This window comes from Dufourea novaeangliae, unplaced genomic scaffold (genome assembly GCF_001272555.1).
Source record: "Dufourea novaeangliae isolate 0120121106 unplaced genomic scaffold, ASM127255v1 scaffold48, whole genome shotgun sequence".
NCBI classification, from domain to species: domain Eukaryota; kingdom Metazoa; phylum Arthropoda; class Insecta; order Hymenoptera; family Halictidae; genus Dufourea; species Dufourea novaeangliae.
The window spans coordinates 1,435,772-1,457,713 of NW_015373938.1; the positions used below are offsets into that span (position 1 = coordinate 1,435,772).

General features: G+C 38.1%; 1 protein-coding gene across 1 annotated transcript in view; it reads left to right on the top strand.

The window, feature by feature from the left end:
• LOC107185505 (voltage-dependent T-type calcium channel subunit alpha-1G-like) overlaps positions 1 to 20,668 on the top strand; it is a 126,388-nt gene extending 105,720 nt beyond the window's left edge. Inside the window, 21 exon segments of the mRNA XM_015573197.1 lie at positions 622 to 778; positions 4,482 to 4,637; positions 5,337 to 5,471; positions 7,758 to 8,048; positions 8,562 to 8,713; positions 9,301 to 9,447; positions 9,543 to 9,708; positions 10,361 to 10,710; positions 11,631 to 11,823; positions 12,196 to 12,345; positions 13,117 to 13,497; positions 14,049 to 14,241; positions 14,894 to 15,155; positions 15,848 to 15,978; positions 16,392 to 16,541; positions 17,399 to 17,462; positions 17,464 to 17,689; positions 18,147 to 18,426; positions 19,364 to 19,623; positions 19,875 to 20,043; positions 20,046 to 20,668. Of these exon segments, the coding sequence (XP_015428683.1) occupies positions 622 to 778; positions 4,482 to 4,637; positions 5,337 to 5,471; positions 7,758 to 8,048; positions 8,562 to 8,713; positions 9,301 to 9,447; positions 9,543 to 9,708; positions 10,361 to 10,710; positions 11,631 to 11,823; positions 12,196 to 12,345; positions 13,117 to 13,497; positions 14,049 to 14,241; positions 14,894 to 15,155; positions 15,848 to 15,978; positions 16,392 to 16,541; positions 17,399 to 17,462; positions 17,464 to 17,689; positions 18,147 to 18,426; positions 19,364 to 19,623; positions 19,875 to 20,043; positions 20,046 to 20,668 (4,636 nt within the window).
• The last annotated feature ends 1,274 nt before the right edge of the window (positions 20,669 to 21,942 follow it).

The window sequence follows — 21,942 nt, forward strand, 5'->3', positions numbered from 1 at the left end:
TGTACTATACTTTTATTTGAAATATTTTTTCATATAACAAAAAGTTTACAAGTAAATTAGGTGGCAGCGATGGGTGGATCACCCTGTATAACGTCTAGGAGACCCTAACGCGGGCATATAGGACAGATTATATTTCAAATTTTTCATATTAGACTCATCATTTTTCAAATTACCATCGAATCCGCTGTGTCTATAAACACGCAGCGTATTATAATTTATACGAGACGTAGCACTAAAGAAGCCGAACAAATTGCGTTTATAGTGGCCAGAAAAACACTGTGGTTAATTACGAAGACTTAATACGCTACAGGAATTTTAAAAAGATGAAAAGCGCCCTTATAGGGAGAAAGAGAATACTGTAGTTAATTGCAGAGTGAAATTCGATTCACGACAGATGAAGAGACGGTAGAATGAGTCTGCGCGTGCGTATGGCTGACCAATGAAATTTTAAGAAAGTGACTGAAGCGCGCTTATAGAGAGGGAGGTACTATGAAAAAGAGGAAGACGCTTCAAGAGGAGTGGCGTATATCGGTATCCCCCTCCTTCCTGGATCCCTTATCCTTAAAACCGTCGATCTGAATCGCGGTGATACTTTAGGCAGGCGGGTTGTCTCGGTTGCAGCATCCTAGGGATGTACCTGTTCGGGGGTAAGTTTTGCATGTGGGCGGACCGGAGTCGGCCCTGCACCTGTGCCGAGGTGGTCTCGCGGCACCCAATGTGCCGCTGTGATCGCAAACATTTCAACGACATCGTCTGGGCACTTGTCACGGTCTTTCAGGTACCACTGTTCCTCCCTCTTACACCAAAAATAAAAGAAAAAAAAAACACTGTTTATGCACTATGAATAATTACATAAGCACAAGGTACTTCCCTTCTCTCGCCGTCTCTGCATCCGTGCTTATATCTATACCTATGCCTACATCTAATTCGTGTCTCTGCCTACATCTGTATCTACATCTATACATATATAATATATCTATATTCAATATTCATATTTATAGCCACATCTATATCTGTATGCATGTCTGCATCTACATCTATGTCTACATCTATGCCTACATCTATGTCTACATCTATGTCTACATCTATGTCTACATCTATGTCTACATCTATGTCTACATCTATGTCTACATCTATGTCTACATCTATGTCTAAATCTATGTCTAAATCTATGTCTACATCTATGTCTACATCTATGTCTACATCTATGTCTACATCCATGTCTAAATCTATGTCTACATTTATGTCTACATCTATGTCTACTTCTGTGTCTACATCTATGTCTACATCTATGGCTACTTCTGTGTCTACATCTATGTCTCTACATCTATGTCTACATCTATGTCTACCTCTGTGTCTACATCTATGTCCATTTTCAGTGTCTGTATCTGTATTTACATCTGTATTTATGTCCATATCCTTGTATCTACTTCCATATCTTCCTCTGTTTCGATATTTTATTACCAGTATATCTAGATATATTTATACTCATATCTACAGGATGTTCATTGCAATACTATTTGTGGACTTGATTGTAAGAGGGCTACTGTTGAGAGTAAAAAAATGGACGCAGCTGTGAAAGCTACACTCAAGAGAGTATTGAAGTATACGTGCGTAATTTTTTGGCACTAGCTGAGATTGTAAACAATTATTATTTGTGTTTGGAGTACATTTTCAGAAGATTTTCAATTTGTTTTCAATTTTTAGAGTAACTGAAACTAATGATATACAATCGGTGCCGTTTTATTTAACACATTTGCTACTGAAAGTAGAATTATATGCATAAATTACGAATTTTTACATAAATCAACGTTTTTCTGAAAAAATGTATGAAAAACGTAATTAACTTGACATTTCTATTCATAATTAAGATTTTTTAGAGTAATTCATAATATAGATTATTAGAGTAAAATAGTATAGATTATTAGGATTTTTTAAGGATTATTAGAGTAAAAACAGAACGGAAATTCTACTAAATTTCATAATTTTTTTCATTTTAACGAGTTTTATATTAAAAGTTAAATTTGTGTTATTATTATTTCTATTTTTTAAAATTAAATTATAATTAATGCTTTTAATATTGTTCAGAATATTACAGTGAGCATCTTGTATAAATTATGCAGTCTGCATCTACAGTTTGCTGCATCTTTTTTTATTTTTCTATCTGCAGTGGATGAAGAATGTATTTTCTGTACCCACTCTTTCGAAAAAACGGTTAAACGAAGTGGAAGAACGCTGCTGTAAAATGCGAGTTCGTTGCATAAATCAACCAAAAGATCGTATAACCCTTCTCGAAATGTTTCTATGCGTTACCATTCTCTATACAGGGTGGCCTAAAGTTACACACAATTATCATGGGTAAAATGCAGACCAAGTGTTACACAAATTATAGTCCGAACATGTTCTGTTTAAAAAATGTGAATTTCATTTCATTTATAATTGTAAGAATTACAAACAGTAATGAGTTATATACTCTCTCTGCGTAATTTCATTATATTTAATTAATTCATTTTAATCCTAGTAAACAGACATGTATCTACGACAAAACAATTCGATGATTCTTATTTCACGTACAAGTGGGAAAAGAAGAACTGTAAATATTCCAATTTTTTAAACAGGTTCAAAAATCGTAGATCATCACTTGAAATTCATTTTTATTCATTAACACATTGATCACACAGAATGCACACTGACGGTAAATATACTTTGTTGTTAATCTTTCCATGGTTTGCAGTGTCATTTTTCCATCTCACTTGTAAATATACAGAAGCAGAGTCAGGCAAAAAAGGGTCAGACAAAAACAGGTCAAGCAAAAAATATGTGTCAAGCAGAAAGCAGGTCAGCCAAAAAATATAAGTCAGGCAAAGAACAGATCAAGCAAAAAGAATGGGTCAGGAAAATATTTTTTTAATCCCTGCGATTTATACAAATATTCGAACATCAATATAAGAAAAATATATTTTTCCGCTTTTTTGCTCATTTCCAGCTCATTTTCTCTAATCTACGACTCTCTCCACGCTCTCTTTCTCTCTCTTTCTCCACGATTTTCTTCGCTTCCGTTCACTCTCGCTCTTACGCGCGGTTTAATGGAGCGTTATGACAGATGATAAGAACACGCTGACGAATTTCTCTCTCTTTTTCGGCCCACGGTTTTCTCACACCAATTTCTTTAACCTGCAAGCAACACGAAGGCGTGGATTAACGATCTGTTTGTTGTGCGATTAACACAGTCCGTTTACCGATCAATTACATACGAGGCAATAGCATTGCTGTGTTGCCCCTTTACTTTTTGTTTGTTTGTAAATAACCGCATCTGGTCTGGCTTGTCTGGACTGCGGACGCTCTTGCGAATCCCAAGTTTCCAGATATTATTATTGTTATTCCTGTTTTTACAATCTATTATTATTGTTAGTATCCACAAAAATGGGCACCAGAAAACAAATTTATTTATCTTTTCAAGGTGTTTTTCAAGTCAAAGATAAGGGAATTTTATTAATGTTTTGTTGAATCTCTTATTTCGACTTTTATTAAATGAATTATTTTTAAGTTTTGGAAAAAAGGAATATAAAAATTGGTTTAATCTTGGGTAAATTTTTTTAGTTGGTGTGATAGCCTCCTTGTGAACCTCTGCAATTATTCCAAACTTCTCACTTGGAGCTTAATGGAACCCTTAACAGGACCCCCTTAATAACCACAAACAAATTTTTATTAAATTCCACATTATGCGAATCGGATCTTTTGAAACAAAATTATTTTGAAAATCGAAAATTGTCGAAAAATTACAGATCGTAAATTATTATTCCAAACTTCTCATTTGGAGCTTAATGGAACCCTTAACAGAACCCCTTTAATAAACACAAACAAATTTTTATTACATTTCAAATTGTGATTCGGAACATTTCAAAGAAAATCATTTTGAAAATCGAAAATTTTCGAAAAATTATGAATTGGAAATTATTATTCCAACCAATTAAATACACATTTCCGTAAGCATCCGCAGTCTAGAGCCTTATGTGTGTTACGCACGGGAATGTTACGACCGAATTGAATCAAAATAAAAACTTTACGCCTTCGTTTTGTCCAGTTGTGTTCGCACAGAGAGAAATTCGTGGTGAAACTGTTGTGTGTCGCGAAGTGCGCGTATGTGTCTGAGAGAAACAAAATGAAGTACGAGGCGATACTGATCGGTACTTTGAATTTCTCATGGTATCACGACTTTTGCAGTCCTGACAAAACTAGAGCTCAAACCAATGAAAAATTAGCTTCCAAAAAAAATAGTCGTCAAGATAGACTACCAATCGGCATACCAGTAACTGCCATACCCGTTTTAATACAAAAGACTAGCTTGTTTAAGAGTTCATTCAATTAGGAGTTTTGCCTATCGTTCTTCGTCTCGTGACAATATAAAATTGACGATTACGTTATACCCCCGTTGTTCATAGCGAAGATTTCTTTTTGTTTCTGTTCTCTCTGGTATGTAGATCCTGACCCAAGAGGATTGGAACGTGGTGCTGTTCAACGGAATGCAGAAGACCTCCCATTGGGCGGCCCTTTACTTCGTCGCGCTGATGACTTTCGGGAACTATGTTCTTTTCAATCTTCTGGTCGCCATTCTTGTCGAAGGATTCTCGTCAGAGGTAAAATATGGCCATTTCGATAGATTAATCACTGAATTCTCGAAACCACAAAAGTGGAATAGTTTAAATAGTCTTTTGCTGCTTACGTTTTGTAGCTTGAAGTTTGACAATTTCTGTACATTAGAAGGTGGACAGAACTTTTCGGTAGATATAAACATGGGATGGCTTATAAGTATGTTTACCATTTCAAAATATGGCAAGTCGCGTTAACTGCGCGGAATGACCTCTACGTTAATTGTCCACGCGTCATCACCACCATTGGGGGGAGATCCTCTCTGGAATTAGTCGAGCGTTTAATTTATTCCGTTTAACTTGAGTTTCGCGCAGTTAAAGCGACTTTATTGTATCTGTAGTTATTAAAGTTATGAAATTTTTAACCAGTAAAGTGACTTATGAACCACTCTGTATTAGACTTACCGTTACGGCTTTGACTGTTTTATAATATACAGGAATTTTCAAACTTAGTGCTATTAAAAAATAGGTGGCAAATGACTGTATTAGTCATACTATGATCATGACTATAATCGACGAGGATACTTTCATAATTAAATTATTCTAACACGTTTTATGTGACACATTTCAATTCATTTATTAACTTTATTTTATACGAACTGTTATTTTATACGAAATGTGGTGGATTTTTAATCAATAATGCATTTATTTGACCAGTACTGACAGAGCTTAAACTTGTTTTTGTAGAGAAATGAAAGAAGAGAACGGGAACAGAGGGAAATGGCGAGGCTTGCCGCGAAAGAAGCCGGATTGGGAAGCGACGATGGCTCGTCGAGGATATCGAGATCACATTCGATCACTGATAGCGATACTTACACTCAGGTAGCTATAATAAAATTTATGTACAACCAGTATTAGCTATAGAAATGTTAGTATTACTCATGATATGTACGAAAAATTTTATTCAATTTCAATTTTTGTTTCAAACTTTTTTTCATATAACAAATAGTTCATCGCCAATTTAGGTGGCACATTAAACAGAATCACCCTTTACTCGTCTGACCATTATTGTACACTTCTACTTAAGTTTCTGTATATAAACATTACAGAGTATTTGGTCTAATTAAAATAACGTTGTTTTACATGTTTAAAATTAAGAACAGTTCGAGTCACCACTTTGCTGGTTTGCAAAATTGTGAAAAAATTACACAGACCCTCAGATTTGGCTCTGTTTGACGAGTTTCATCAAAACTGCCTTCACAAATGTGAATTATTATTTCGGCAAGCATTAAACATACACGAACTGTACTTTTTCTTCTGTTCTAATCGAAAATGATTATTTTTTCTAACTGAATGTTGCTGTTGTCTCTCAACAAAGCATCATTTTTGCAATATAAAAATATTTAAAATATATCAAAGCGGGGAAAGATCAAAAAGTGTGGTTATGTTCTTCTGCTTTTCAAATTTTGTGACGATGAATCGGAAGTCAAATTTTCAAAGTAAAAATACTGTTAATGTTTTTATATAATAGATACTGAGTCTTGTAATTCCATTTTCGCATGGAAATCGTGTACTGCAACTGCAGTAATTGCGAACATAATGACTTGTTGCTACTCGCGGCCATTCGAGGTCACTCTGCCAATTAATGCGGTACACACCGAGTAGGTTATTCTTACGCTTGTTAGATAACACATATCAGCCTGAACATACAATAGACAAGCGAGATGTTTCTGCACGAATATTTTCTATTTTTAACGACGATTTGGAAATACACCCGATCCTTTTTCACACACGCATACTATCATTTTGAAAAAAGAGCCATTCGAATTTTATCCATTAGATATCTATTTGTTGCTACTAATATTGTATTGTACCATAAATAACAATCATCCCACTTTTTTTTTTGTAAGTTTAGTTCTTCGTCTATCCAGTATTTTTTTTATTATTATTAAACTAAACATTTATTGTTGAACGTGAGTATTATTATTATTTATTACGTTTGTACCATTTCAAATAATAGTCTCGTAATATACAATAATAAAAACAATAATAATTACTTAGGAAAAATAAGCTTACAACTATACAAATATCAGGAATCTATAACAAGAATTCTGGAAACTTTGAAAATTGATAATGCACATCATTTCGAAACATTTCTCATATTATCTGTGGTTCTGTCTTTAATGCGAAAATGTTGCGAATTCATGGTAAAAATGTTCTGCCAAAGTTTAATTCAGAATAAAAATATCATTGTGTTCTCTGTCTATAGGCACGCTACTAGGAGCTAAGAGCGGTATTACAGAGAGAAATTGGCTTTTTGTTGCAATATTTTCATTCGTTGGTGGATTCTTTTTATCTTGAATAGTTTTCTTATTGTTCCAATACCTACTCTCAACTAATCTTATATTATAACGGGAATGACTCTTATAGGATAATCTACAGAATGTAATTATAGACAGGAAACACATTCCACATAAGCATGTATTTCTTTACAATCCATTGTTCTTATTCGTAACTTTTTCTTTATTTTCATGCAGTTGAATCTTATTTTTCGGGTTAGTTGATGAATATTATAAAAGAATTTAATGCACTTAGATGGACTGCAGATGTTTATGCAAATTCAAACTATTTCAAGTTTGTTTGCCAACACGGAAAAATTGAACAAAACTTTATTCTCCTGGTCACAGGGTATAATAATGTTACGAGTTACTTAAAAATGTTACAAAGAAACATTTTTTTAAAAATGAAATGTATTAAGAAAAAGTGAGAAACATTTGAAACAAACGAAATTTTTCAGAAATAAATGAAAAATATTATTAAAATTTAATAAATCAAGTGTTTACAAACGCACAAATTAAGCTGAAAATTCATTTTCTCTGTCAGCGTTCCATAATACTATATTAACAAATCAGAAACTTTAGAAATGAATGATATATTGTAAGTACATATAACCGAAAATTGTAACAAAATAAAAGAAAGATGTTGAGTAAATTAAAAGTACTATAAAAGAATAGAAAAATATTACAAATAAATAAGAAACTTTACCAAACCTCACGAAAGTTATTGTGTTGCATTACGCGGATTCGTTTATGCCCACTGACACATAAAGTCCGCAGTCTACTAATAAAAACTTTAAACGAGAAATAATGTTGTTAACGGAACGCGCAGGACCGGAAGAACTCGTGGCAGAGCGCCGAGGAGTTGCGAAAGTACAAAGACAACAACAGCCGAGAGAAGCAGAACACGGTCTGGAGGCACCGAATAGTCGAGCCGAAATGTAACATTCAGAAGGAGAACAAAATGATGTGCGGGGGTGGACAACCACCGATAATTACTCACACGGCAGCTACACCTCAGGATTCACCGAACACCACCCTCGACGTCGGTTACAAGGACTTGAATTGCCAAGCCGTATATCCGACCGCTGCTCTATCGATCGAATCTATCGATCGTTCGGGCGTACGTACATACATAATTTCTTACTAGTGGGGTTGGTAATCAATCATATTCAAACATAGTCGAATAGTGTTTAAACGTGTGTGGTGTTCGAATGTTTGAAACGATCACAATATTCGGAATATTACATTTACAGTAAAGTCGCGTTAACTGCGCGTGCGGTCCAGAGCTTCGCATTATTCGAACACACACGTTCAAACACCGTTCCAAGATGTTGGAAACGATCGTAATATTCGGAATATTACTTTGCAATATTACGTATACAGTACAGTCGCGTTAACTGCGCACGCGATCACGAGTTCTGCGCACGTAAGGCGATTTTATTGTATATGTAATACTGCGAAGTAATATTCCGAATATTATGATCGTTTGAAACATGTTCGAACAGTGATCCGTGATTTTTTTTATAAATAATATAAGGAGGACACATTCTACAATGTTAGCTGTAACAATTAGACTACGTATATTTAAGGGAGGGGAAATCTGTGAATCTTAACAGAAATATTTTCATTACAGAGTCAGTGTAGCATACCCTCGGGACTGTTAAAATTACCAGACGTCTCGAACAAAATACCGACCAAGAACCTTATCGCCGGACAGTTTCCCCGGCGCATAAGTCTCGTCACCGCTACTATTAATCCCGCGGCGAGAGAGTCATCCAATTCGAGGTAAATAAATGTTAACCCTTCGTTCAATATGTTTTAAACAATTGAATTTTCAGTTTTAATCACATAATTGTAGTGGTAATTATATAATAACAGCAACCATTGTTTATTGTTTTATTACAATGTAATTATGCATTCTCATTGTTTATTTAATGTATATTACTGGGATAAACGTAATTATTATTAGTAGTAGTATAAAACGTATTCTTTTATACCAAACATAATCAGGATACATGATTAATATATTTATATATATTAATAGTTTATATATTTTATAATAAATATATTTAATTTTATGGGTCAAAGACTATTGAATGTAATACAGTACCTATTAATAATAATTGTTTTCACATATGTTACAATTATTATATTATTATAACAATATTATTGTAAACGATATAATTACACAATAATTATTGTAACACAATTGATATTGTATAGAATTATATTGATATAATAATATTATAATAATTATAATGTATGTTATAACAATTATTACCAATATTACATTAGATTCATTTGTCATTACCCCGAAAAATTTATTTTCAGTATAATTAATTAACATTCATAATTCAATTCCTATCTCCCAGCCCACCAAGAATACAAAGAGGTTACTCATGGAAACTGTCCCGACCATCCCTAAGAAGGAAGCGTTGGTCTCAATGCGAGGATGAACCTCCTGGAAGAGCCATCGTTTTAAACAACGGTCGGAGCAATTTACTTGGCTCCAATTCGAAGTGAGAGTCATAGACAAATTCAATTTCTATCCCTTTTTCTTTTTTTTAATCTCTTACAATTCGATCGACGAACGTACCTTTAAACATGCTTGTAGCTTCAACGGCGGCTATTTACACGGCACGATAAGGAATGACACGCAAAGCGACACGCCGAATAACCGTACGGCCGTCCTGACAAGCAATAACCGTAGCCTGAGCCCTAATAACTCGATCGAAAGCCGTAGTTCCTCCATACGGCGTTACACGATGACGCCCAATCAGGTGAGTGGATTGGATCATTAAAAAAAAATTACTCTCTACTTAGATTTACTGAAAATATTATTTCCCTTAAATCTCAAAAATACTGAAATACTATGACTGCAGTTTCAAGATAATGGCAGCCACTTTGTATGTTTCACTGAAACTTCATTGAGAGAAATGGAATACAATAGAACCTTTCGTGTCCAAACTAATCGAGAAATTCAAATATTTGTAGATCCCATATTTTTTGGACTATCAAATTATGTAAATTTTTCAACTTAGGTCACACTCCGTTCGAATAATGGAATGTTCGGATAGTAGATCGTTCCAATATTAGGGTGTTTGGATGACAGAACGTTCGGATATTAGGGTGTACGGATAACAGATCGTTCGAGTAGTAGAACGTTCGGATAATAGAATGTTCGAATATTAGGGTGTTCTGGTAACAGAACGTTCGAATATTAAGGTGTTCGGATATCAGAACGTTCCAATATTAGAGTGTTCGGATGACAGAACGTTCGAATAGTAGAACGTTCCAATATTAAGGTGCTTGGATACGGGAAATTCTACTGTATAATTACCCGTTTCCTAGAATTACCCGTCCCTACAACCCCCCAATACAGCGGGTAATTATCGCGAGTCCACTGTATTTCAATTTGACATATTTTCAAAGATGCGTTGGATCGGCGACCTCTCGCGGAGGAACTCGCTGCGCGGATACGAAAACGTGCAGTCCCCAACGAGAAAAACGTTACCATCGGACGATGCGCTGGTACAATGTTCAACAGCGGCGCGTACAATTAACAATTTGTCGATGGAGACCGGTCCACTGCCCAGAATCAAGCAGCTTCCCGATCAAGACGACGACAATCCCTGCACGGACGAACAGACGCCATCTCTGAACGGCCACGGTAGCGCCAGTAGCATCGAGAGGATCAAGAAGATCTTCATGTTCTTCGAACCTAAAGGCTGCCTTAAAGAACGCGATGATTACTCGCTCTATCTTTTCCCGCCGAACAACAGGTAACACTTTATTCTTCTATGATTGTTACGATATTTTCAAACCTTATTTATCGTTTAACAAGTGTGTCATAATTATGCAATTTGTAACGTCGAATAGGTGTCGATATCTCTGTTAGGTATACCAATAAGTACAGTAGTGCCCGCTTAATTGACGCTGGATGTTATTCCCACCAATTCCTGCAACTGCTTCCATTGTTTCCTAGAACACCTAACTTCCCTCGATAACTGTCGCAACACGGACCTGAACCTGTGTCAGTTAATCGGAAAGTACCCTAAGCAATTACAGTAAAGTCGCTTTAACTGCGCGGGTAGTCCTCTACGTTAACTTCCCACACATCATCCCTACCACTGGGGAGATCCCCCTTGGAACCAGTCAAGTGTGTAATTTATTACGTCGACAGCTTCCCCTTCACGAGCCGACGACTGAACGAGAAGAGTTTAAACAAGTGAAACAACACTAATGCAAACTTCGGCTCCCTCGACTCGTAGTTTCTCTTTCTTTCTCATTCGCTGTCATTTTCTGCGACCGTCAAGCTGCTGGCATTACATTGTATTTACAAAGACGAGCTGCCGAGACTCTGCCGGAAATTTACGAGGGGCCGTACGGTGACCACACACGCTTACTGCGCGCATGCGGTCCCGAGTTTCGCGCAGTTAAAGTGACTTTATTGTATTTCCCTTTAATGAACTACTAATACGGTTCAATTTCGAAATAACTGCGTAGTCTATTCTTCAAATATTATGAAATCACTATCACATCGCTGAAAGATAAATATTAAAAAATAAATTAATTGTTGGTAGACCTAATTACATTGTTCTGATAAATTTTTTTATAATTTGTGTACTGTGTTGAGTCTATTTAATTAACGCTTCATTTTCATTAATGTCACAATGAAATCGATTTAATGTGTTTTATTCAGGTTTCGAGTTCTCTGCCGATGGTTCGTTGATCAGAAATGGTTCGACAATGTGGTCCTCTTTTTCATTGGTCTAAATTGTATCACCTTGGCGATGGAAAGGCCGAATATACCGCCTGACAGCGGCGAGAGACTTTTTTTAGCAACAGCGAACTACGTTTTTACCGGAGTGTTCGCCGTTGAAATGTTCGTTAAGGTAAAATAATTATAAACCAAAATTTATCCACTTGTTAACCCCTTCCAATCCAAATTGATTTACATTGATCAGACATATTTTCTTTTAGAGATCGACTTGTCACAATTAATTATTATTAAACTAAAATAAAAATTAAAAATTACTCACAACACTATAATAGTAATAATGTAGTAATTATTAATATATAGATCATATACATATGCGTTATTTATTTCTGATACTATTATATAATACAGGAATTATTAAATTATTTTGCACAAATATTTGTGTAATATTAATTGTAACGAATAATTTAATTGCATATAGTGAACAGTAATTTTGAACGCGTTAAAAGTCTGATAATTAATTTTTACAAGGATAATCTTGTTACAGGTCGTTGCATCCGGTATGCTGTACGGTTCGGACGCTTACTTCACTTCTGGCTGGAATATTATGGACGGAGTTCTTGTGATCATTTCCATCATCGATTTATCAATGTCTGTACTTTCGTCTAGTAGTCCAAGAATATTTGGAATATTGAGGGTACGTGTGTTTATTAAAATATGGGACCTCCCATTCACCTTGACCACCACAAAAATTGAAGTGGTCGAGATAAATGAAACACCCCGTATATGTATTTTTTTTAATAGATACGAAATATTAGGTTAATCCATAAATACCATGCATTATTCGTTTAAAAACTACGAATTTAATTCTGCTTCTTACAACTACAAAAATAATAATACATACTGATGTATCAAGAAAACACATATGTATTATTATAATTGAATATTTAAATTACATTTGGTTTCACTCTTAATGAGATAATTTCACGAATTACTCGGTAAAAATGTCATAAAATATATACTTAACAGCAAGGGAACATAGTAATCCCCTTCTTATAATTCGCTGTTTGGGACTGACAACGCGCTTATAGAGAGGAATGGACTCGATTTCGCAATGGTCTTATTTGGTCATCCTTTCTGTTTTATTCCCTCCGTATCGCCCTAGACAATACTAAAACAAAGTGTATCTACTTTAAGGATAGGGATGAAATTTTTAAGAAATTTAACAGAACGCAATCATAGAAAGAGTACTCTTGCTCTCCATACATATCTTATCTCCATCACCTTTTTTCATTAATATTCGTTTAAACGTAAGTTACCAAATAATCTTGTATTTACAATAAGAAAAGAGATTAGTTTACCATACCTCGATAACAGTTCGCGGCCAGTCCCAAACGAGTGGACAACTCTCGAAACATTACCGTGGTGCCCACACACATGGTTAACTGCCTATTGTTTTTTTTTTCAGGTTTTTAGACTTTTACGGTCGCTGAGACCACTGAGGGTGATCAATCGTGCACCCGGTTTGAAGCTGGTTGTTCAGACATTGTTGTCCTCTTTACGACCTATCGGCAACATCGTTTTGATATGCTGTACTTTTTTCGTAATCTTCGGTATCTTGGGCGTGCAGCTCTTCAAGGGTGCCTTTTATTATTGCGAGGGGCCTGATATTAAAAACGTGCGCAATAAGACCGACTGCCTGGCCGACAACCGGAACGTCTGGCTGAACCGGAAGTACAACTTCGACGATCTCGGGAAAGCGTTGATGTCGTTGTTCGTGCTCTCGTCGCGAGATGGCTGGGTGAACATCATGTATACCGGTCTCGACGCCGTTGGTGTCGATCAACAGGTAAAAAAGAATGTATAATATACAGTAAATCTTCTATTTCTGCACTTCATGAATTGTGTTATTTCGTGAAGTGCATTATGGAAATAACCTATGGAATATACTAGAAAATATAATAGAAATCCACTGTGGAACTTGCCAGTAGTGGGGATGTTTCACGAGTAATTAACGTAGAGATCTTTCCGCGCAGTTATCGAGAATTTCCTGTACTATGAAATGAACTTGAATTACGATAAACGTTCACTTTGGACGTTCACTGGTCGAGCACTGTGAACGCATAGACACTAGCTGTAGTGGTACAGTAAAGTCGCGATAACTGCGCGCTGGATAAATACCAGTTAGAAATGGCTTCTGGCCATACGCATTATTTACACACGCGCGTACCCCACTACTCTCAGTCGTCTTATGTAGTCAATAACTGGTTGGATGATGTTCTATTAAAGGCTCTCGATAATTATCCGTTCCTAGAACTGCTCGCCTCTGGAGCCCCGAAATGTGGGTGATTATCGCGACTTTACTGTAATATGTAATCATCTGGTTTTCATCTGTTACAGCCAGTCGAGAATTACTCGGAATGGCGGCTGTTGTATTTCATAGCTTTCATCTTGCTCGTTGGTTTCTTCGTGCTCAACATGTTCGTGGGTGTTGTGGTGGAGAACTTTCACAGGTGTCGCGAGGAACAGGAGAAAGAAGAGCGCGTACGAAGAGCCGCGAAGCGGGCCCTGCAAATGGAAAAGAAACGGCGAAGTATGAACTAATTGACAATTGACTATTGACGATAACTGTTGATTGACTACAAATCTACCAACCGTGACTCCATTAACTATGACTGTATTTGCAATGATTGTATTCACTATGGTTGTGTGTACTATGACTGTACAGACTATTAATGTATTGACTATGACTTCATTGACTACAAATCTACTAACCATGACTGTATCAACTATGATTGTATTGACTATTATTGAGTCTACTATGACTATATTGACTATTAATCTAATGACTCAAATTGCATTGACTATGAGGCTATTGACTACAAGTCTACTAACCATGATTAACGTTAATTACATTTGTGTGTTCTACAACTATATTGATTATTAATGTGTTGCCTCTGACTGTATTGACTATGAGACTACAGACGATGACTGTATTGATTACAAATCTACTAACCGTGACTGTATGAACTATGACTGCCTATAAAATGATTGTATTGATTATGATTGTTTGTATTGTGACTATACTGACTATGAATCTATTCACTGTGACTGTATTAACTATGACTTCATTGACCATGTTTTATATCGATCGCGAGTATATTTCTTATGAGTTTATTGAGTATGACTGTATTAATTACTACAATTGTGTTGACTATATACTGGCTGTATCTTTCTTTGTTCAGAAATGCACGAGCCACCTTATTATACGAACTACTCGAAATCCCGGCTCTTCGTTCACAACGTGGTGACGTCCAAATATTTCGACTTGGCGATCGCCGCGGTAATCGGCCTGAATGTTGTCACAATGGCAATGGAGTTTTACATGATGCCGAAGGCACTGACTTACGCTCTAAAGATATTCAATTATTTCTTCACCGCGGTCTTCATCCTCGAATCATTCATGAAGCTTCTCGCGTTGGGTCTGCACTTATACTTAAAAGACAAGTAAGTGAAAACGTCAATGAATACTGAATTTTTGTTAAAATCTTAATGTACTGCTATTGAGACACACGTGGAAGTGTAGAACAGTAGATCTGCAAATTGAACAGAGATGTTTCTTGAACACCCTGTACAATTACAAATTCAATGTACGGTATACTTTAAATTTATTATCCAATGCACACTTACATATAAAAGAAATAATTTTAAAAATTCGTCAAATATGGCCCCACCACAGAACGCGATTTGTTTTTTCTTTTATTATTATTTCGTTTCTTTACGTTATAAATTTATATTAATGATTACCCAGCAATTGATGTAAATGAAATTATCATTGGAAACAGACCATACAATACTCACATCTTAACTTACAATAATGAATAAGTAAAATTGGAATTTTTATGCTTTGGGTGTTTATGCAAATTCAAATTGTTTTCCGAGTATTCGAAAACAGGAACTCGATACTTCCTCTTAAAATCACTTACCGGCAAAATATTATCAACATTTTCAAAATTATTTTTATCACAATCAGTAATAACTAGCAGTAACTGGAAGTTACTACCAAAATTTTCACCACAATTAATATTTACATCAAAACCAATATTTTTCGATACGATCAACATTGTTCCACATTTTCGATTTCTTTTTCGCCCCTCTTTGTACGTTTTCACTGGAAAGTGGTACCCATCCTATTGCAGATGGAACCAGCTAGACGTCGGAATCGTAATACTGTCGGTGGTCGGTATTGTTCTCGAAGAGGTCGAGTCGAAAATCATTCCGATCAATCCCACCATAATTCGCGTGATGAGAGTGCTGCGGATCGCCAGAGGTGAGTTAGTAAACAAAACGAATAAATATTTTCCGAAGTAAGCAGTACAATTATTTAACACGTTCCTGCCGCGACGGTCACCGGTGACCGGCACCCAACCTTCTGTTCACATCGCGAAGGTCATCGGTGTCCGACGCCTACCCTTATTCTCATTTGGCGCCGGTCACCGGTGACAGACGCTGACCTCGCGTCGTGCCGGTCACCGGTGACCGACGCAAACTTTCTATTCAGGCCATGACGGTCACCGGTGATCGTCAAGTAATACAAATTCAAATATTAAACTCTACAATTGGCGTGTGAACAGAAAGTCAACTGAAATAGAATACTCAGAAATAATTTACTTCAAAATCGATCCATTTTATTCGAACGAAATCGTACCGAATATTTATATGTATATATATTTCTTTTTTCAGTTCTGAAGCTGCTGAAAATGGCGAAAGGAATACGAGCCCTTTTGGACACGGTAATGCAGGCGTTACCGCAGGTCGGAAACTTGGGACTGCTATTCTTTCTGCTGTTTTTCATATTCGCGGCACTTGGTGTCGAACTTTTCGGTCGTTTAGGTGAGTCAAAGATCCAAATTCGGATAAAGACACTTTTTTATGGAGGACGAGACTCTTTCCAATTGTACGATCAAATTTTATATCTCAATGAAAAAGCGAAATGACAATAAATTAATTATTATATTGTGTGCCCCCCTCGATACTGTACAACTTTTGTTTGAAACATCGTTTCATATAACAAACAGTTTACCAGTAATTCAGGTGGCAGCGTTAGGTGAATTACCCTTAGAATCCACCTTGTGAAAGTGTCCCACAGTTTCATTAGCACCCTGTATGCAAAGCATCAACGTCTGATGACGGTTAATATAATGTGTACGGCGTGAATAAATCGTAGCACAGTAAACTCGCGATAAATGCCTGCTGGATAAGTAGTTGTTAAGAATGGCTCCTGCTCAAAAATTATTGGTTTAACGTAAGCATTTAACGTAGAGATCCTTCCGAGCAGTTATCAAGACTTTACTGTAAATTGATCGATTTCAATATATTGATGATATAGATCGACGTCAGAATTAAAAAATAACTACCCTTCGCCCATTATAACATTTTAACACTAGGTTTACGGGCATTTATCGTGTAGGTATCTCCACGGCACGCGTCAACGAACCGGCAGATTTTCTTTAAAAAACAACTTATTTTATATAATACACAATTTATGATCTCTGAAATTAATGCATAGCTATAGAGATAGGTATACCACATAGAGAATTTCGAGGTTAGAAAGCATTCGAAATGCGTCAAAATGACGCGTCCCGTAAACCTAGTGTTAATTGGTATAAATATACTAGGAATAGAGTCAATTGACATAGTATTCACTGATTGCATAGAATGTTACATTACGAGCTTATATTTTATTACAGAATGCACCGACGAAATGCCGTGTCAAGGACTCGGCGAGCACGCCCATTTCAGTAACTTCGGAATGGATCCTGACGCTTTTTCGCGTGGCGACTGGCGACAACTGGAACGGTATCATGAAGGACACGTTAAGGGACGACTGCGACGAGGCGGCGGACTGCGTGAAAAACTGTTGCGTGAGCACCATCATAGCGCCGATTTTTTTTGTAATTTTCGTATTAATGGCGCAATTCGTTCTTGTCAACGTGGTCGTTGCCGTTCTCATGAAACACCTCGAGGAGAGTCATAAACAGGTTCGGAAATTCGACCTATTAAAACGAAATATACGGTACTAGAAACATTCATTGCAGCATTCTAAAATGGACATAGTATACACAACTTTACAGCAAAATTTCATACGATTGACGGAAGTGATTCACATAATTGGGAGTTACACATTTTTTCAATGCGTTTTAATTAATCTTCCTAGTACAGTAGACTCACGATACTTGCCCGCATTTCGGGCTCTAGAGGTGGCCAGTTTCAGCTAAACGGATATTTATCGAGCAGGCAGTTATCACGAGTCTACGGTACTAATAACAAGGTGTAAATGGTAACTTGTTTAATATTGAAATGATACAATAAATATTTCCAGTACTGTGTACAAAAATTACTATCGATTTACCAAACTATGTTTCTGAGTTTCATTCTCGAGATAAGAATTTTGTGCGAAGCATGTGTGACCAAAAGCAAAACAATAATTTTTATTAGATGGAAGACGAATTGGACATGGAAACACAACTGGAGAGAGAATTGGCCGCAGAGCAGGAGGAACTGCTCGAGGTGGAGGAGGAAGAGGAGGATGACGATGACAGTCCGAGGAGGGAGGGTGATGGCGACGACGGGGTCGGAGATGACGACGACGTCAGGGAGCGGGAGTCGATTCTGGTGACGAATGACAAAATTCCTGTTAGCAGACCTGGCCTCGCTAAAGTTCGTTCTTTGCCTGCGAACTTCATTTATAATCCGCCTCGAGAGAGAAGCACAGACGGTACGCTTTATTAGCTAGTAAGACGGTACGTTTAATAGCGAGGCAAAAGTGTTCAAATAACAGAATGTTCCGATAATAGAACGTTCGGATAATAGACTGTTCCGATAATAAACTGTTCCGATAATATACTGTTCGGATAATAGAACGCTGGGTTAGTAGAATGTTCGGATAGTAGAGCGCTCAGGTAATAAAACCTTCGGATGGTAGAGCGTTCGGATAATAGAACGCTGGGTTAGTAGAATGTTCGGATAGTAGAGCGCTCAGGTAATAAAACCTTCGGATGGTAGAACGTTCGGATAATAGAACGCTGGGTTAGTAGAATGTTCGGATAGTAGAGCGCTCAGGTAATAAAACCTTCGGATGGTAGACCGTTCGGATAATAGAACGCTGGGTTAGTAGAATGTTCGGATAGTAGAGCGCTCAGGTAATAAAACCTTCGGATAGTAGAACGTTCGGATAATAGAACGCTGGGTTAGTAGAATGTTCGGATAGTAGAGCGCTCAGATAATAAAACCTTCGGATGGTAGAGCATTTAAATATTAGAGTACTTGAATAGTGGGCATTCGGATACGAGAACCTCTACTGTAATCAAATATGTCATAAACACTCTCTTTTAAAAGAGGCATAGTAAAATTTTGGAAATAAGAAGGGATGGATACTGTGATACACCTGTAGCAGAATTGTCTGATTTCTACTTATTTCTAGAGTTCAAATTAATATTTATATACAATAATTATTGATGAGTGTTCGAAGACTCCTTGGCATTAGGTGTTCAGACGTCATCCCCACCACTGTGGAGGGGGGGGGGCAGTCAAGCGCCCAGTAGTGAGAATGACGTCTGAACACTTAGTGCCAAGGAGCGTTCGAACACTAATCGATTTACTGTAACATTAAAGAGCAACCTATGATACATAAAAATATTATGAATACACTACAGATGCATCAGTTCCCATGTCGCTGTCGCGTCGCAGCTCGTATCATCGTCCTAATTCAAGGCCGTCCAAGTTCAAGTCAAAGCGTCGACAAACGTTCCACTCGGCACACCATCAGAGAAGATCGTTACTGCCGATGCACTTCGAATTCGCCGAAGTTATCGAGAAGCCTGTGAGCGATCTAAGCGTGCCTCGGATCATTCCGCATCGCAGCTACGGCACAGCTAGCCGTGATCCCAGTCAGTCGCAACGTCAATGGTTGCAGGTAAATTTGATTCACTTCAATGACAAAGCAGGCGGCTTGTCTTTCCACCCCAGCAGCGATAAATTCACCCTGTTGGTCTCCTCATGGGATGTTCAGTGATCGTAAGAATCATCTACGAACCAGACTCAGTCCACAAGCTTCACTCACTCTCTCGAAAATACCAACTTCCAACTATCAGTATCTTAAATGTCATCTTCAGAATAGATCAACAATGACACTATCTTCCAGTGCACGACTATTCTGTTTCACAGGCGACCAGCGACGCCCAAGATAACAAGTACCTACTGAGCGTGACTAGGCCACCGGCGAGTTCGTCTCCGGTGACGCCAGCCGGCTCAGTGACCGCGCTCTCCAAGCCAAGCAGCGACCGTTATCTCCACCCCACGGCCACAATATACCCGTCCAAGGCGACGCTGAACCGAGCACCGGTAGCAACGCGTCGAGGACACCTACGAGCCTGGCGAACGGTTGCGAGTCCTCGAAGAGTTACGGCCGATCCGAGGACCTGAAGCAGACCAAGGACGAGAGACGGGTGTCCGCGCCGCTGATAGACGATCTCGACGTGCAATCCGTCATTAACGAAAGGAGACCGTCCAAACTGAAGAGCGCCGGTTCGACGGTGATGTTGAGCAACATCGGTGAACAATACGGCTCTACCATCCGGGCGAGTAGCTACGGACGCGTCTACGTCGCCGATGAAAGATCCGACGAGGGTCTGCCGCTATCCAGCGGGAACATCAGCGACAACCTGGTCAGGAGCGGGAGCAGTAGCGGTAGCAAAACCGGGAGCGCCGTGGTGTACATACCCGAAGGGGCCTGCCCCACCATAGGCACCGACGTCAGGATATACGTCGACGATACCGACTCGGCGAGCAGCAACGGACACCGCAGACAGAAGCAGCATAGCGAGGAGACATCGGACCCGTCGACCACAATCCCCTCTATGACCCAGGTACAAGTGAACACCGAAGAGGCCGAATTGGGTGCAGAGACATCAGAGACATTCGGCAGGCCAGTCTCTGACGGACCCGCGGATCCTTCTTAATTGGAAACTATATACGGCGGGAACCAACCCGGTTGGTCCTGGAGAAACAAGAGTATATGTTTTTAACGCAATTGCTAGCATGGAAACATGGTGACCCAAGGCGAGGCACCATGAACAGTGCTGCGACGGAGTTCAACGCTGCTGGGCTCTAAGAAAGACTGTAGTGCATGACAATATAGTCGTTATATTCTAGTCACTTCGTCGCCGTGAACTTGCCAAACAAAGAGGGAACCTGGTGGAAGGGGAAGGGGACTCTAGATGGAGGGGGGCTGTTGGGAGAGACGAACACAACAGGCACCCTTACGATCGAACTTAAACCCTTAAGATCTCGAACGTGGCCAGCTGAGCACGAGGAAAAACAGAGAAAATGCAAAAAAAAGGGGGGGGGGTTAGGCTGTACAAGCGAAGTATAACGCACTTAAGGAAAAAAAAACAAAAGAGAACCTATGACAATCTATTATTGCCAGCGGAACTGGTTTTACGTTCCGAGATGTTACGAAAACGTCGTGGACGTCGATCCGTAGGAATTGGTTAGGGATGAGAATGAAACGACGTAGATTTTTCGCGCCGATAAAACAATTAGAGAATTTAGTAGCTCTTAGGTAGTATTAAACGAGGCGAGTCCAAACGACGATTGCAATTTAATCGGACCACACACCACCACCACCACTAAATCTCGCCTTTCCTCTTTCTCCGGGAGCCGGCCGCAATATGACCGACGGCGCATCGGTCGCAAGGAGTGGTTACGAGCGCCGCGACGTTACGGGTCGCGGAAGCTCTTTCTCTCTCGCTCTCTCTCTCACTCTCTGTCTCTCTCTTTCTCTCTCGACGATAGTATCGTTACGTCGCAATTTCCAAAAATCGGTCACATTCGATTTGGTTAAAATTTTGCAAATACCTTTCTTTTACATTAAAACAATGTATACGGGAAGGATTTTTGCAACTCAAAAGTTAAGACGTGAAATTTTGTGAAAAATATTTCCCCTTAAAAATTTCAGCCTTCGATTGTTGTTTGTTGAAAAGTCATTAAGATAATAACGATACATTTTTTCTTAAACTGTCTCTAACCAACTCTGATCAGTGTAATGTCGTATCGGTAACGCAAGGAGTGACATTACAGTAGAAACAAATTTTTCGCGAAAGTTTGAGTCTTAATTTTCGAGTCGCCAAAAATCCTTCTCGCAAACAATGTTTTTATGTAGAACGAAGAAATTGCAAAATTTCGGTTTTCGGAAATACAGCCCTTTTTTGTCGGAGTGGATGTAGCCGTAGCC